General features: G+C 40.4%; 2 protein-coding genes across 2 annotated transcripts in view; one reads left to right on the forward strand and one right to left on the reverse strand.

The window, feature by feature from the left end:
- The window catches only part of LYRM4 (LYR motif containing 4), a 223,882-nt gene extending 219,026 nt beyond the window's left edge, over positions 1 to 4,856 (forward strand). Inside the window, exon 3 of the mRNA XM_051970742.1 lies at positions 900 to 4,856. Within this exon, the coding sequence (XP_051826702.1) occupies positions 900 to 968 (69 nt within the window). The 3' untranslated portion in view covers positions 969 to 4,856. The remainder of the gene's footprint in view (positions 1 to 899) is intronic.
- A 105-nt stretch (positions 4,857 to 4,961) lies between these two features.
- PPP1R3G (protein phosphatase 1 regulatory subunit 3G) lies at positions 4,962 to 16,028 on the reverse strand. Its single transcript, XM_051970740.1, has one exon. It carries the CDS (start codon positions 13,846 to 13,848, stop codon positions 12,649 to 12,651), a length of 1,200 nt encoding a protein of 399 aa, XP_051826700.1. The 5' UTR covers positions 13,849 to 16,028; the 3' UTR covers positions 4,962 to 12,648.
- Between the last annotated feature and the right edge of the window lie 335 nt (positions 16,029 to 16,363).

Consider the following 16,363-nt stretch of genomic DNA (forward strand, 5'->3'; position numbering starts at 1 on the left):
AGTAAAATATGATTTTTAAAAAGAAAGACAAATTTGACAGCTAAATGGAGGATAGACTGGAGAGGGGAGAGATTTACATCAGAGAGACCAGCCAGCAGGCTATATGGGTAGTCCAGGTATGAAGTTAGGAAAAAAAGAATGTTTGGGGGAAAAGAATACTTTCACTACCTAAAGTGTTTATTTCATAAAATCTGTGAACTCTAAAAATGTATTTCTCTTCCCTCTTACATCATTCTCCTCCCATTCTCCCTAGCATCCTTCTTCTTAGCTTCTACTCCCCCTGAGCTGTCCTAATGAAGCAGGAGGGAAGGATCACTAGAGGCAAGGAATTCAGAGATTTCTACCTATCAATCAATAGTGAAATTTGGTTGTTTAACACTGACTTATCTCATTCTGCTTCCAATTGTAAATCTAATGAAACTCTTACTTAATGAAGATGTTTTTAAAGAGCTTGGAAAACAGAGAAAATAAGGGTATAGTTGGTGTTTCTATTCATTACAGGGGAAAAAAAAACATGCCTGTGCATGCATAGGGTGTGTGTGTGTGTGTGTGTGTGTGTGTGTGTGTGTGTGTGTGTGTGTGTGTTTTTCAGCAAAAGGGAGAAGAACGAGGAAGAAAAAGAAAGATAGGAGAGAGAGAGAGAGAGAGAATATGAGAATGGAAAGAATTGCAAATGGAAAATATTTTTCTAGATTTTTTTTCAAGATTGAGATATAGGGAATAGCTACACCAAGTAAAAAGATAAATGTGATGAATAATAGTGATGTCAGAGTACATTTCAAAAGGAGAGAAATGATAAATTTTAACCTAAATTTTGAAATCTTTTTTTTCCTTTTTTCTTGAAGTGCATATCCTTTTTTTGTATGCTTTCACTTAACATGTCTTTCATTTGTTTTCAGACCCACATTAGTGAATTGTACTCAACTGACAAGCTAATTATCGAGAAACAGAAGAAGCCCAGGACCTAATCAAGTTGGGTGGCTCTCCAGCAGCAGTCATGGACCATCAGCAACAGTCTGTGCCTAAGGATATCTCCCAGCATGCTTTCTGTTGCCTCTTATTTCACCTTTAAAAAGGCCTTGTTTTCTGCCAATAGAAGCTGAAAAACTGAAAAATGTTTCCAGTCTTTTGCTGCCTTAATGGTAGATGACAATTCCTATGGCTCATGTGCTAGTCAGTATAACTGGAGCTCAATCAAAATAGTCTAATATATTTTTTCACCTTCATGTTTTAGTTCAACACTTCTTATAGAGAATATTTCAAAACTGTGTTTCTTGGTCCTTTTGACAATAAAAAAAAAATGTATGTAAGTTGTTGTCTCACTTGTCCTACAGTACTTCCTACTCCAGATGAATTTATCACAGTCTTACTTAGAAACTAAATTATGCCTACTACACCTGATCACATTCTACTTTTTGACTATATTGGCCTCTAAAACTCTCTTAAGACTTTAAAGTGTTTCAGTTTCATACTAATACTAATTCCTTGATGTCATAGGCCTGGCAAGGGTATAGTGAGAAGGGAAAGTCGAAGTACAGATGATGAGGAAGCTGGCTTAGAGTAGACACCCCTGGAGGCAGTATCAATCATCGTAAATAAAATCCCCAGATAGAAGAGGAGGATATTGTGGGAAAAGCCCACAACTTAAGAGTCTAAAGACCTGGATTAAAATACTATAAGAATGTAAGCAATTACTCTTTTTTTTCTGGGCCCTCGCCCACCAGCAGTGAGGTTATTGGAAGGATTTGCAGGCGATATTTCTTTAGAAAACCTTGTCATTGAAGTATGTTAAAAAGAAGGCTAAAAGAGATGGTAAAGAATAGAAGTCTGAGGGAGTGCTTCTAAATTGGGTAATGACTGTACAGTTGTGGCATATAAATATGCCGAAATACTATTATACTGAATTCTTTTCAACATAATGAAGCAGGATTCTAGAGGACTTGCTGCTAGTTGTCTCCTAATGGAGAAGTGAAGGATTCATAATACAAAATTAGACCTTTTTTTGGATGTTGGTTTTTGATTGACTACACCTGTTTCCAATGGGTGTTCTTTTTCTTCTATTCTCAGGTGAGGGGAAAAGCCTGGTAAAAAATAGATCTTATCTGATTAAAACAAATAAAACATGTGTGTATGGTTTTATTTTTAATTTTAAAAAGCAAGGAACGCTAGTTTTAAGCAATGAGGTGGCATAATGAGTGCATAGAGTCCTGGACCTGGACTCAGAAAGAGCTGAGTCAAATTCAGCCTCAGATATTTACTAGATGTGACCCTGGGCAAGTCATTTAAACTCTGGCTGCCTCAGTTAACTCATGTGGTAAAATTGAGATAATAATAGCACCTGCCTCAAAGTTTTGCTGTGAAGATAAAATAATATTTGTAAAGCCCTAAAGCATTGTATCAATGCTACTTGTGAGGATGATGATGAGGTAGAACATCTGAGTTTGAATTTTAGATTTGCAATAATATGTATGACCTTCGTCATTTAAACTTCCATGTGGCTCAATTGTACAATGTGTGACCTTGGAGTATCGTCCCTTTCATCTGTAAATCTATAATCCTCTGATTTGCAAAAAGCAAAGATCAGATACTTGTGCCCATTAAAGAATGCTGCTTTTAGCTTGAGGAGAACAAACATGAACTCCGATTCTTGAACATTTTCATTTGGCTTTGCGAAGTTCAGAAAGAATCAGTAAGAAAAGCAGGTTAAGACATTTTCCAATTTCCCCCTTACATTTGTACATTATGCTGAATAAATGTATTATTAATGACTTGGAGCTTGGGATAGAATCATATAAATATTTACAGGACCTAAAATAGCAAATCTGCCAGTGAGCCGGTTTTTAATTTAAGATCACAGCATGGTAGAGCTAGGAGGGACCTTAGCAATGGAAAAGAGACAAATGCAGCTCTTTCTCTGTCTCTCCTCTCTTTCTCTCCCTGTCTCCCTGTCTCTGTCTCTTTGTCTCTCCTTCCTTTCTCTGTCTCTGTCTTTCTCTTCTTTCTGTCTCTGTCTTTGTCTCTTTCTCTCTCTGTCTTTTTCTCTCGTTTCTCTCCTCCTTACCCTACATCCTATCCTGTGTCTTTATTGCTTCAGGTGTAAAAGTGATTTTCCTAAACAAAAGGTTGTATCATATCTTCTTATTCAATAAATTCCATTCCTCTTATCCCTCTTTACACTTCCAGGATCAAATAAAAAATTGTCTATTTGGCATTCAAAGCCCCTTTATAACTTATTCCCAGTCCCCATCCCTGCTTGGAGATGGTGCTATTATTATTCCCATTTTACAAATAAGAAAACTGAGGCAAATTAATTAAGTGACTTGTCCAAGTTCATAGTGATTACTTGTCTCAGGCTGTCTCAGAAGATGAATTTCGGTCCTTCTTGACTCCAGACCAAGTCCTTTATTCACTGTGCACTAGCTGCCTTTAAAAACCCAATCAAACTCTCATTTTCTACAAGAACCCTTTCCCAACTCTTCAGTTGTGGTACCTTCCCTCCATTAAACAGTTATCCTCTAAACAGCTGATCTGTACTGCTTTGTTTGCTTGTTGTCTTCCTCATTAATTTGAGAGTTCCTTGAGGGCAGGGGTTGTTAATTGCAATTTTTGATATCCCCAGCACTTAGCATGGAGTCTGATGTATAATAGGCACTTAATAAATATTAACTGATTGAGGTGGCTATGTGGGGAGAGAAAGAGGTATCTAGAGGTAGAGTGATGGGTAGCACAATCTCTGGGCTACTTGCCCTTTTGGGATCATTTCTAAAAAGATTGGCTGCTTCTCTGAGAGAAGGGATTTAAAGATCAAGGTCTTAAACATCCATTTTATCCTTGAGTCCCCGTGAGATGGGCTTTGCCGTAGCTAAATTTGTGGAGAGGCAAGGGTAGTCCAGGCAAGACAGGACTGGTGTGGGGTTATATGGGTAAAGAAAGGGGACCGTGCAAGAGATAGAGTCAACATAACTTGCCCACTTTGGAATACTGGGGGTGAGGAAGGGGCCAAGGATTACTCCAGAGCAAGAGGAGTGCCCTTAACAAAAGCAGGGAATCTTGAAGAAGGGGGAGGTTTAATAGAGAGGATCATTAGTTCTAATTTGGATGCACTGACATTAAGATGAAGAAAAGTCCAGAAGGAGATACCCAGCAGGCAGACAGTGATGCAGGACTGACCAGTCAGCTTGATCTGCACGCAGATAGAAACCATGGTGGTAGATGAGGTCACCAAAGCTGCTTCCATTACTAAAACTTCCATTCTTCTAATGCAGATGAGTTTTGCTAGGTCTTAGAAGAACAATATTATTGTTATATATATAAGATCTTATTATACGTATATATAATAAGATCTTTTATATATATACGATCTTGTTATATATATTTGTTCATATATATTAAGAACAAAAATTATCACACCAAAAATTCTATAGTGGTGGCTTGGGTTAGTAACTTAATCAGTAAATTAACAAATTTTTATTTTGATAAGAAGATAGAGTAGAAAGCTTTTTATGTCACTTGATCCTAAAATTCAGTGATTTTAAGTACTTGTTGAATGCCTACTTGTGTCTCAAGATGTAGAAAGTTCAAATTGGCCTCAGATTTAACACTTCCTAGTTGTGTGACCCTGGGCAAGTCCCTTAACCCCAATTGCTTCAGCTAAATAAATAAATAATTTATCTCCACAGGCACCGGAGAATATTATGTTTTCTACACTGATGTTATGATCTCTGATTGTGCGTTTTACTTAAGATATGGTTTCTACATGAACATATAAGAAAATATGCTTTTTTTTTGGTGAATTTGTATATAATACTTCATGTCAGCTGGATTGTACCCCAAATAAAAATCTATATAGAATCAGATTCACTTTTATCTTTAATCATAACAACTAGTATCTGAAGGCTTCAACAACTTCAAATCTGCCAGAGCTTTTGATCATACGTTAATATACAAAATAAAACAAGAAATTTGATTTTTCAAACATTTTTATTCATGCCATGGCTGTGAACTCAATAGTTTTTAAGGCTGGCACAAAACAAAATTAATTCAGGACATCGGCATGAGAGAGTGTAAAAGTACCTGAGAAAAGGAGAAGATATTTTCAAACTACAAAGGCATCTCTGACCTTTTAAAAATCCAGAAGGAAAGTCGGGAACATATTTTGCTTCCAGCAGTTCTAAGCTTAAATAAATAGCTTCAAAATTATTACAAAAGGTGATGTTTGCTTGGTAAATCACACTGGTGAATCCTAAAACTAAAGTTAAGTAGATTACTTTCACATTAAGAAGAATTCCTTAAAGTTTCAGGTAATTACACAAAAATATACAAGCAAAATAGTAGCCTTAATCTTATTATTGCTATGTTTTTGAAAATTGAAAGTTTCCCAGGGATTGTTAATTACAATCCCCAAAGTAGGTGATTATCAATTCTATATATCCTCTCCCCAATGGAGAGAAACCCTAAAATAATGATTGATTTTCACAAAAACACAAGACTGAGTAGACGGAATACAAGAAAAGCATTTGAGACATTTAAAATTCCAATTTCACATTAGGTTAAGCTAAGACACATTCTTTGACCCCAAAGAAATAGGGTTTAAAATACTTGTGACAAGAACACTTAAGGAAAATTACAGCACCAGCAGTTAAAAAAAAAAAAAAAAAAGGAAGACTCTTGGTAGTATAGATAGAAAACTATGACTGAGTGAGCTATGATTTAATAAAATAGATCTCCCTAACCTATACATCTGAAAGCATGCTATTATATAATGAAGAGTTTAATATAGGCTTTTACTGTAATTCTACTCAGTGCCCTTCTCTTTATATTACCTCTTTGTAAAGGACCTTGCTTCAAGATATTACAAAAAGTAATTACTCAGACAGTTCAAATTCCAAGTTTGAAAAATTCACATTTCCTGTGCTACTGAGTAAATTGGCTGGTGGCAGAGGCCATGATGACTGTTTGATTAGGCCAGGGCCTGCTACTCCCACTCCTGAGCTAAGCAAGAATCACCAGTGATTGCAACATACATATTTTCAATAGCAAAGAAGAAGGTTCTGAATGAAGAGCCAGGTAGTTTCCCTCTGGGGGCAGCCAGATAGCATGGTGGATATAGAGCGCCAGGCCTGGAGTCAGAAAGACTTGAGTTCCTAAATTCAAATCTGGCCTCAGACACTTAGCTGTGTGATCCTGGGCAAGTCCCTTTACTCTGTTTGCTTCAGTTTCCTCATCTGTAAAATGGGTTTGGAGAAGAAAATGGCAAATCACTCTGATGTCTTTGCTAAGAAAATCCCAAATGGAGTCATAAAATGCCAAAAACTACTAAAAACAACAAAAACACAGTTTAAGGCAGAATTAGGGATAACAAGAAGCTTGGACATCATAAATCCCTGGGCTTGGAATAATGGAAGAATACTTGCAAGAGGCATTTATTAAGTACTTATCTATCCTGTGCACAAAACTGAACAGAACTGGCTTTAATTGTCTACTTTGGTAGATACAGTTCCATGAATTCAAGCCAGTTTTTCAAAAGAATGTGCTCTTCCAAACCATGCTGTCATGTAAATAAATCCATTTTATTATGGCTTGCTGCTAAGTTGTATAATAAAGTCCCAAATAACTCAGAAAGATCCATTTCTAGTTGTGATTTAAAGTAAAAGCTATCTTAAATATGTATCAAATAATTCTTTCAAGATATAATTTGTAGCCTGTGCATATATAGTATATGTTTGTGTGACCCTTTCTATGCTGAAAGTTCTTTTAGAGTAGCGACTACCATACATAGCCAAACTTTGCCTCCCCCCTCCAGGCCTAGCATAGTGATTTATATATAACAGGCTTTTAATAACTGTTTATCCTGTGGATAAAGAGATAAAAAGATGGAAATCAAAAGGCAAATGAAGGAATAATATACTGAATTCAAAGGCCTGTGACTTCAAAAGAAAAATCAACTTAATGAGAACCTAGACTAAGCCTGGGGTATTTACTTGAATTATGAAGCAGGGTCATGTAAAGGGTCCATCCTGTTTCTGTTTAAAAAAAAAAAAATTAATGGATACTATATTGTTCATGAACAAAACTGAAAGTAAAACAGTAAGGTGGTTTGGGCTCACTAAAATATTTCCCAACATGTTATGTTACAAGATGAGAATTTAAAAAATCAAACTGTTAGCCAGCAATAATGACTCTTTGCAGCTCACTATATAGTATATGGAAGGACACTTTTACTCCCATGGAATACAAGAAGTCTCCCCACATATGTCAAGAGAAGAGCTGAAATCACAAATCTCCTAGATAGTACTGGGTAAAGAAAAAGATCCTTTTTAAAGATTATTCTCTCCTTGAATGTAAATCCTCATCAGCTTTAGTAGTATGCTCCCTTGACACACATAACTCTGTATTAAAAACATCTGCAATGAAAACATATTCATGAATTTTTAAACTCAAAAATATCTAAATGCTCCAAACAGCTCATTTTAGACTCCTAGTTTACTTGGTTTGTATTTTTCTGCCCTTATTTGACATTCCAATAAGCATCAGAATGATTCTTTTAAATCCCCATTTGCTACCCTCTATAAGTGGTATCAGATAAACTATTTAAATGACAGGGGGCTGAGCAATACTAACACTATAAATGAGATGGGTAAACACAATCAGCAGAGGGATCTAGATGATCTATTTAAAAACAAAACTCATTTCCATTAGTTATCCCCAAATGATTTCCGTGTTTCTAATGATGTTTGTTTTTAAATACATTTTCTAATTGGAGTCTTTGTACTGATTGCTTATTTGAAAATGCTGCTTACTTTCTATAATCTTTACTCCTTTCTCCAACTACCCTGATCTTAGACCTTTCTGAATTTATATTCAGTTGAGATACTGCTCAGGTTTCTTTTTGCCAAAAGGGGCCTGTTCATAGCCAGCCAAGGTCAAAAAAAAAATTACTCTACAAAACACAAATGTGAAGTCTTCTGAAAAAGAGTTAAAAGAGCTTAACAGCTCCAGAGGAATACTGTTGATCCAAAGAGCAGGCAGGAAACATGCTTAAAGACCTCGACTTTGGATTAAGGGTCATTAAAATTGAGTACTTATTAAAGAGTTTTAGAGACTTCCAGTTAGTGTGACAGTCATCAAGAAAATCAAATGAACACAGTTTTCCTTCTGATCTTGAATGATGGCTAAACACATGTTACATGGTCTTGAACAGATGGCTGGGGTCAAGCTCTCCTCAAGCATCTGGACATTTGCCCATATACCTAGCCGGTAAATAGCACTTTTCCATATGGAAGAAAGGAGAGGACACAATCCAAACGTTAGGCTCCTCCTAGCTCCTTGCCCTACTGATATCATTTAAGCACATCATCAAACCTTGTAGCCCCAGCCATGGAATTCTGCCTAGCAGCTTAGACTTCTGAGACTTAGGGTCTGAGGCTGCTCTGAAAGTGAGTAGATTGTTTTTTGAGTGTCACTTGTGTGAATACTTCTTCAGCACTAATTATTTCTACCACAGGCCTCATTTTCCAATGTAGAAATCTTTTATCCCCAGCCCATATGTAAATGTGGAATTGCAAACCCACCAGTTGTAATAGACCCACAACTTCTTTCATGTCAGAGAAAAGGAAACAATGATTTCCCTCCATCTGGCAGATATTAACAGCATTGACAGGCAGCATATGATAGAAATCACAACAATCCTACAAGTGCTGTAAATCCACATGACTTTAAAGAAGTAAAACATCAAACTGAGTCAGGACTTCAAAACCAAAATTAACATTCTAAAATTATCCATGTGCTCTTTTTATACTATAATGTCTGGGAAAGGATGTTGTTACAAGATGACTAGAAATGAATTGCATCTTTTCAAGCTCTCAAACAATGGAACAGGAAATCTCTGCTTCAGTGTGATTTGACATCTTTATGGTAGGGATGAAGGAAAGGATCTAAATTTCAAGGTAAGAACTCACTTCTGGATTTCTCGACTGTCAGTATGAAGAAAGGAGTTGAGAAATCCATAATAGAAGGATAGGAGTTTAATTGGTCACAGGAACAGTGGTTCCCTTTATTTTACAGATGAGGAAATTGAAGCCCAGAGCAACATATCAAGATCATCAAAAATCCTAATTAGAAAAATCTGGATGAAAAATATAAGCTTCTTGAGGGCAAGGAAATATTGGACCTTTTCATTTGCATTCCCAGCACCTAGCCCTGCACATAACTGTTTGTTGATTGAATGACTGATGTGAGGAAGCTGATTAATACTTAGGACCACCCAAGGAAGTAACTGAAAAGTCAAAATATCCTTACCCCAGACAAGACCCAAATTGTCCTGTAGTTAATGGCTATAGGTTCTATTTGCAGAGCCTGCCTCTCTAACTCAGGTTTCCCAAATTTTACTTCAGGATCTACCTACTACTGGCTAGCTATGTTACATTTCTTCACCTTTCTTGAGTCTGTTTCCACATCTATCAGAGGGCTCCTAGTTCTAACATTCAATGATCACAATAAACTGAACTTTGGTGTCCTTGTAAAAACTGATTATCCTGTGTAAATTCACCTCACAGCAATTCATTGTGTATCCAGCATTTTCCTTTTTGACTCAGGGAACAGGCTAATCACAAAATAAGACATTTGGAGGAAATCAGTTCATTAGATTGGGTCCCTCTTGAATCCTACTAGAGAAATGTAATGAAACCTCAATAGTCTACCCATTTCTTCCTAAATATTTAAAACTGATGAATGAAAAGTTTCACCATTATATAAATGCTAACATTCACTATTTTAGGCTCAAATTCAGTAGCAGAGTCATGTGACCTCAGAAATAGCCAAGATCTGTCTCTGGAAGTTTAGTGTTCTGTATGTTCCAGTAATGACAAATGACAACAAAGAAGAATTAGTTAATCAGATATTCAATCTTTTGTCACTGGAGCTCCATGACTATTTTAAATTATTAAAGTACTAAAGTGAATAACATTTGCTGAAGAAGAGATGGAATAATGCTGCAAAAAATAAATCTCGGTGTGTGTGTGCACGCGCACGCGCGTATTTTACTGTATTTAGGAATGCATATATCTCCCATTTCTTTACCTCAGAAACACTGCACAGGCTTTGAATTGCTCATTTTAGCCCCTCTTAAAATTTTACATTTCAGTGTAAAACACTTAAGTGATTTACAATACAAACTGAGATACTTCAAAATAAAGTTGTCTAACTGATAATTTTCAGTTGACTTCAAGTAATTTTGCAAAAATATATCCCAATTTCCACAAAAGGCATGAGTATTAACAATACTTCTCACAGTAATTTTAAAAAATTAGGCTTCAAGTTTTCTCAGAGAACACTGAAGATATCTTTTAGTTGTTAGCTATGCTTACATATTGATATTATGATTATTTACTTTTAAATGATGATTACTTATTTTATAATAACAAGGTAATCTAATAGGTAAAAATGTAAAACTCCAAACCTGTTTTTTTTAAAAAGTGTCATTTGCTTTTTATGAGTATTTGGTTTAAATTTCTGTTACTATAATCAATTCTTAAGTGTTTGCATTTGAGTTGATGAGGTATGTGCCTGTTCATAATTAAAATATTTCATTACTTTAGTTTTATGAAAATAAATATGATGACATTTAAATTGGAAATTCTGACTACCAAATCACATGCCCTTATTAATTATTTGTATTAATATATTTGCTGGCTGTACCCATAAAGATAAAGGACATCTGTCCAAAAATAAATTCCCTGAACATTTCTGCAGTCTAAGATATTAAATGCTTTGAGACAAGAAAATATGAAAGAGAATTATCATGTTTTCCATGGAGCTACAAAGACTCCATGGAAAACATGATTTGTGCCATACTTCAGATACATTGGTTTGTTATCTGTTGTAAATTAGACTATAAATAAAAAGGGAACTATTGAATTAATAATACAAGGGACTAATAATAAATGACTTGAGGTTTTGGTGGGAGTACTTATTCTAACCGAAATCACTAATGTAAAAAGTTTGAAAGTGTTGACTATGAGAAATTTATTGTGGCAAAATCCACCAAGAAAAAGCTTAACTTCCATTATGAGGGCATTACTTAAGAATAACTCTTATCAACACAATAATTTGTTGCTTGCTGTTTCTCCATAATACTGCAGGGATGCCTATAAATATTACAAATAGCTATAATTCCACACATAACTAATTTTACTGGACAAACAATGGAGTTCCAATTAGAGAAAATTGAAACTAGTACATAAACTCTGAAGGACAGATAGTGAATTCAACTCATTAGGTACTTAACTGATTTCACTTGCTAAATTAGGCTTCACCTTTTACTGTCAAATTATTACTGAACTGCTTTCTCTCCAGGAAAACAAATTTTAAGTGGTTTTCCATCCCAGGTCTTTAAAGAGGATCCAAAATATCTAATTGCTAATGGCAAAGCTAATTTAGCAGTTAAAATGTAACTACTGTTAGAAGTCCCCGTGCTGGACAACTCCTAGAAAGTTTTCTCCACTTGCCCACATAGGCCAACTAAAAGTAATCTACTAAACATATTGTTTTGTTTTGTTTTGTTTTTTTAAGTAGTTGCCTCCAATTAAAAAATAGGTATTTTACCCAGGGCTGGCAGAAATTAAGTATTTCGTTGCATACTGGAAAACCAGAGCTTTTCCATATGGGGAGAGGAAATCAAAGTTTTAAAAACACTGAGAATAATTAAAGTGCATATATTATCAACCGGACAATCCTGTCAGTCAAGGCCTTTAAAACTTGAGGGCAGCAAAAGTAGGAAACACAATTCAGTGAGCATCCTGTTGCCCTTAAAAATACTTCTTTATAGAAAACATTCCAAAAAAAAAAAAAATGGGTAACCTCACAGCTTCAAGTGTGGAGGTAAAGAATCTTGAGCATTTAACAGTTCACAGTGGAAGAAATCTACATGTGCTACAAACTTTTCTGAGAAATAGATGTGTCTGAAGTCCAGACCAACCCTCGAGATTCCCTGGACAGATTTCCCCCTCAGCTTTGGGGCTACCCATAAAAGACCCGGAGGCAGGGCCCTCTTTTCCTATGATTTATATTGGTAGTTTCTTGTTTTTTCTGGGCCACCGTGGCCCATAGTTTCCAAGGAATGAGGCCAGTGCAACGTCCTCTAGTTAAAACAACCTTCCAGTACTTTACAAGGCATCCTTTCCCCAGGGCAAAAAAAAAGCTTCTCTTTCTCACGAGTTCTGGCTATATTCCCGGAAACTCTCCATCAACTTTCTTCATTCACAGGATCTACTTTGCTTGGAGAAAGAGGGACTGTTCCCATACCTTGGCTAGTAGCTTCTTCCCAAATTTCCAACCTCACACCCGATAACAAGCACAGCTTTTGAAGCTTCTTTACATTCCCTTCTCCTCCCTCTTCCTCTCCTCCCCCTCAAAAAAAAAAACCCCAAGTTGATGAAAAATGGGATCACCCGGAAAGTTCCCATAACCTCACACTCCCCGAACTGAGTCTGTAAGTCAACCAAAAGTGATCCAAAGTTTTCTCAGGCTTATTCCTGCCTCCTCTCGCCATCCTTCCTCCACCTCCCCTCCCCCCAAGTCTTCAAGTCTGACCACTAGACAAATGTTTGCATTTGAGAGGAAGAGGTGGAGACCCGCGGTTCCGCGAGGACCCTAGAGGCTGCCCCCGGCAGGCACTTGGTCGGGATTCGGCAGCCGGCGGCTTCTGGGAGAGTAGCGCAAGGTGTAATTGGCCCCGGCGTTGTTGTCCCAGAACTCACCGAGCGCGCAGCGGTAACAGACAGCGAAGTGGACTTGGAAGGCTTGCTGCTCCTCCCCCTCCCCTAGCAGTCCCGGAGGCAAAAACAGGGAAAAGTGAAAGCGCTCGGTGTCGGGCCCGTCGGGACCCCCGGCCCCCTCCCCGGAGCTCCCGGGGCCCGAGTCCAGGCTCTGCTCCTCTTGCCCCTGCGCTTCTCTCTGGGCCGGCTGGCTGGGCTGCAGCGTGGCGGGCAAGTCCAGGAAGGAGCGCCACTCGGTGAAGGTGTAGCGCACGCTCACTTCCCGAGGCCCGGAACAGCTCAGCACCCGGCCGGAGCCCTTCACGTCGTCGGCGGGAGGCGCGCCGCACTCCACCCGTTCCAGGCACACCCGCTGCAGATGGAGGCGTTCGGAGGCAGCGGCTCCCCCCGGCCGGGGCAGCTGGAAGAGAGGCTGCAGGCGGGGCAGGGCGGGGGCCGGGGCTCCGGCTGTGGGGGGGCGGCTCCCCGGCGGCAGGAGCGGGGAGAAGGCCACCGCCAGCAGGTCCCCGATCTGCTCCAGGTCCCGCTCCCGCATGGGAAAGCTCTTGAGGCGGGAGAGCACGGCTGGGGGCACCTGAGGCTCCTCGGCCGCGCTGAAGTGCTTTACGCTGGCCAGGCTGAGCCCCAGAGAATCCGCGAACTGCACCCGCTTCTTGCACTTGGTGCAACAGGCTCCGGGGCTCAGCAGCTCCTCCTCTCGGTCCCCTGAGCCCCACTCGGCCCCGGGATCCTCGGACTGGGGCTGCAGCCTCTGCCGCTGCTGCTGCAGTAACTTGGCTGCTTCCAGAATGGGGCTCGGAGGCAGGGAGAAGGAACGGGCACGGCAGCAGCGTCGGGCATCCAGCAGTTCCTGCTCCAAAAAAGTGGCATCTCTTTCGGGCACTTGGGGGCTGCTCCTAGGCCGAGAGGGCGGGCTCCGAGCCGGGGCCTCCGGGCAGTTGTGACAGCTACCGCCGCCGCCCTCTCCCAGCAGTAAGGCTCCGGGATCGGGGCTCTCTTCAGCTGGCGGTGGTTCTCCACGGGGCATAGACCCCGAAGGCTCCACATTCAGGATGCGGGGAGCCTGGGTCTCCATAAAATTACTGGACACGAACTGCTCCTCAGTGGGACGCTCGGAGTGGGCAGTTTCTTTCCTCCAGGCTCTCTCGTGAACTCGAGCCTTTCCTGGCTAGCCTCAGGATTGTAGGAGAAAAACTCTCTCAGGCTTGACTCTCCCCCAATCTCCAAATCTGCCCGAGGCTCTGTCCGAGAGCTGTTCCACTTCGGAGTCTCGAGTTTTAGCTAAAGTTGAAACAGAAAAGGGGGGGAAAGCTGGGATGGGAGGAGGGAATCAACGGAAGGATAACCCTTCTATGGATCCAGTACTGGGATCGACCTGTGATGGGCTGTGGGAGGGACCTAATTACTGGGAAGGGGAGACTTCACCGTCGCTCTACCTGGGGGGGCCTCCCAGAGCAAGGTTTTCTGGCATGGGTTCAACTCACATGGTTCAATTCGGACACTTCAAAACATGTACGCAATTTAGGAGGGGTTGTGGGCGGGATTGTGGAATAACCCTGAGTTAAGAGGGAGAATAAAACTACTTGGCAGCAAAATCAATTTACCTGATTTTCCTCGAATACCAAGAAGAAACTTAGTAGCTGTGTCCTGGGCAAATATCGGCCCCTCTGAGGTTATTCGCTTCTCGGTATCATAAAGATAACCACAGCATCCTCTTCTTATTGTGTGAATCAAATAAGATAATGTATATGAAGCATTTAATACATCTTAAAAGGCCGTATAAAAATTGAACTATGATTGCCTGGGGGTACAGTAATTTATACCACTTTCACTTCCCCCAGGATTGCATCTGATTTTATAAAGTGAATGAAGAAAAATGTTGCAGATGATTGACAATACCGGTCAAAACCGCACACATCTCTTTGCGGGTGAAAGGTTGGGCTGTTAGCTCCTGCAGATCTCCTCCAGATGGAAACCAGTTCTGGGCATGGGAAATCCATTCTGGGTGTACATCTCCAAATCAGACCGGCAAACAAATGAAGACCTCGTTAAAAGACATAGGCTCAGGTCTGTGGGGTGTGTGTGTGTGTGTGTGTGTGTGTTGTTGGTATTAATTTTGATGGATAAGTAGGTTCTACCAACACTTTCCTAATAAATCTGGACGCTTTCATATCTCTATGCCTGGCGGAAACTACCTATCCTTCGATTTTCTTCTTTCTAAGTTGTTCCAAAAACCCGGAGGCTCTGAGTATCTAATTGGGATTCCAACCCGAGGAAAACTGATCAGAGTCGAGTCTCTCTTTAAGGGGGCGCGTGCGGTGCAGATGAAATTTAGGAAGGGAGGCTACCAGAGATGAGAGCGATTGGGGAGCTGGGAGGCAAAGGAAAGGCCGAAATTGGAACTCTCCGCGGAAGTCGAGCTAGAGGGGGGTGTGTAAACCGAGAAGGGGGTGTGTCTGGAGGGAAGTCAGGGAGCTCTTGTAGCAGAGGAAATACAGTAAGACATTGACCACCGACTTCGGTGCACGTACCCACCCTCCTCCCTTTCCCCTCCCGCCTCGGCTGCGCATTAACACGCAGCCCCGGCAAAACTCATTGCCTGATTCCTGGGTAGGGCGCTAGACAGTAGCCTAACTTTTAGGGCAATGCACAAGCTGCCCGGTGGGAGGGAGGGGAGGGGGAGGAGGAGGAGGGAAGAAGGGGAGGGGGCGCGGAACAGCCGGGAGAAGAGAAACAGGACTTGGAAGCGGGATAAAGAGAGGAGAGAGGGGGAGGGGGAGGGGAGAGAGGGGCTCTGTGCAAAGCCAGCCTGAGCAGGAGAGTCGCCTCTCCTAGACATAACCCATCTTGCTGGGCGCCTCTCCACTCTGGCATCTTCCCAAAGTACATGCCCTCAGACAGAAACAGTGTTTCTCGACCTAGGGAATCTAATCAACCTCCGCAGCCCAGGCTAGAGCTGACAGGGACAGTTTCTGGCGCCACGAAGCAAGCACTAGGACTAGGAGGACGCTTCCCCCTCTGCCCCTCCCTGTTTAGTTTACTTTGGTCTCCATTTCCACTGAGGTATACGGGCAATCTTTAAACACGCAAAGGGGATGTGTGGTTGGGTCGCTTTTGGTTAAAGAGAAACTAGTAACTGTAGATGTGTAGAAAAGACGGAAAGAAGGCACTAGATTTTCTGATATGTATTTCTCTGCATATATATATGTATATACATATATATGATAATTATGTAATAAAATAAGTTTATAAATAAACCGCTCTGTACCAAAATTACCTTAGCTCAGACAATTTTTCCATTCCTAGGGGTAAAATCGAATTAGGGATTAAGAGCAAGAAGTTTAAAGGGGTGGGCGACTGAATTGCCCAGTAGAGGAAGAGATAAAACGCCTTAGGCAGTTTTCACCAGGAACGGTCGGCCCCTGTGTATGGTTAGGCTGGAATTTGTTCTAGCGCCTTTCCAGGTATAACTAATGAGTAGGATGAGTTATATGATCCTCACATTTCCCAGAGCATTTTGTAAAGCTCCTTCCTTTGCTCCTGTATTCACTACCTTTTGTTTAAATTGCCTTCGAATTTCACAGGTAGTT

This window comes from Antechinus flavipes, chromosome 1 (assembly GCF_016432865.1).
Source record: "Antechinus flavipes isolate AdamAnt ecotype Samford, QLD, Australia chromosome 1, AdamAnt_v2, whole genome shotgun sequence".
NCBI classification, from domain to species: Eukaryota; Metazoa; Chordata; class Mammalia; order Dasyuromorphia; family Dasyuridae; genus Antechinus; species Antechinus flavipes.

Excerpts from the sequence above, each read along its gene's own strand:
- PPP1R3G (XM_051970740.1), bottom strand. The coding sequence starts at position 13,848 with ATGGAGACCCAGGCTCCCCGCATCCTGAATGTGGAGCCTTCGGGGTCT.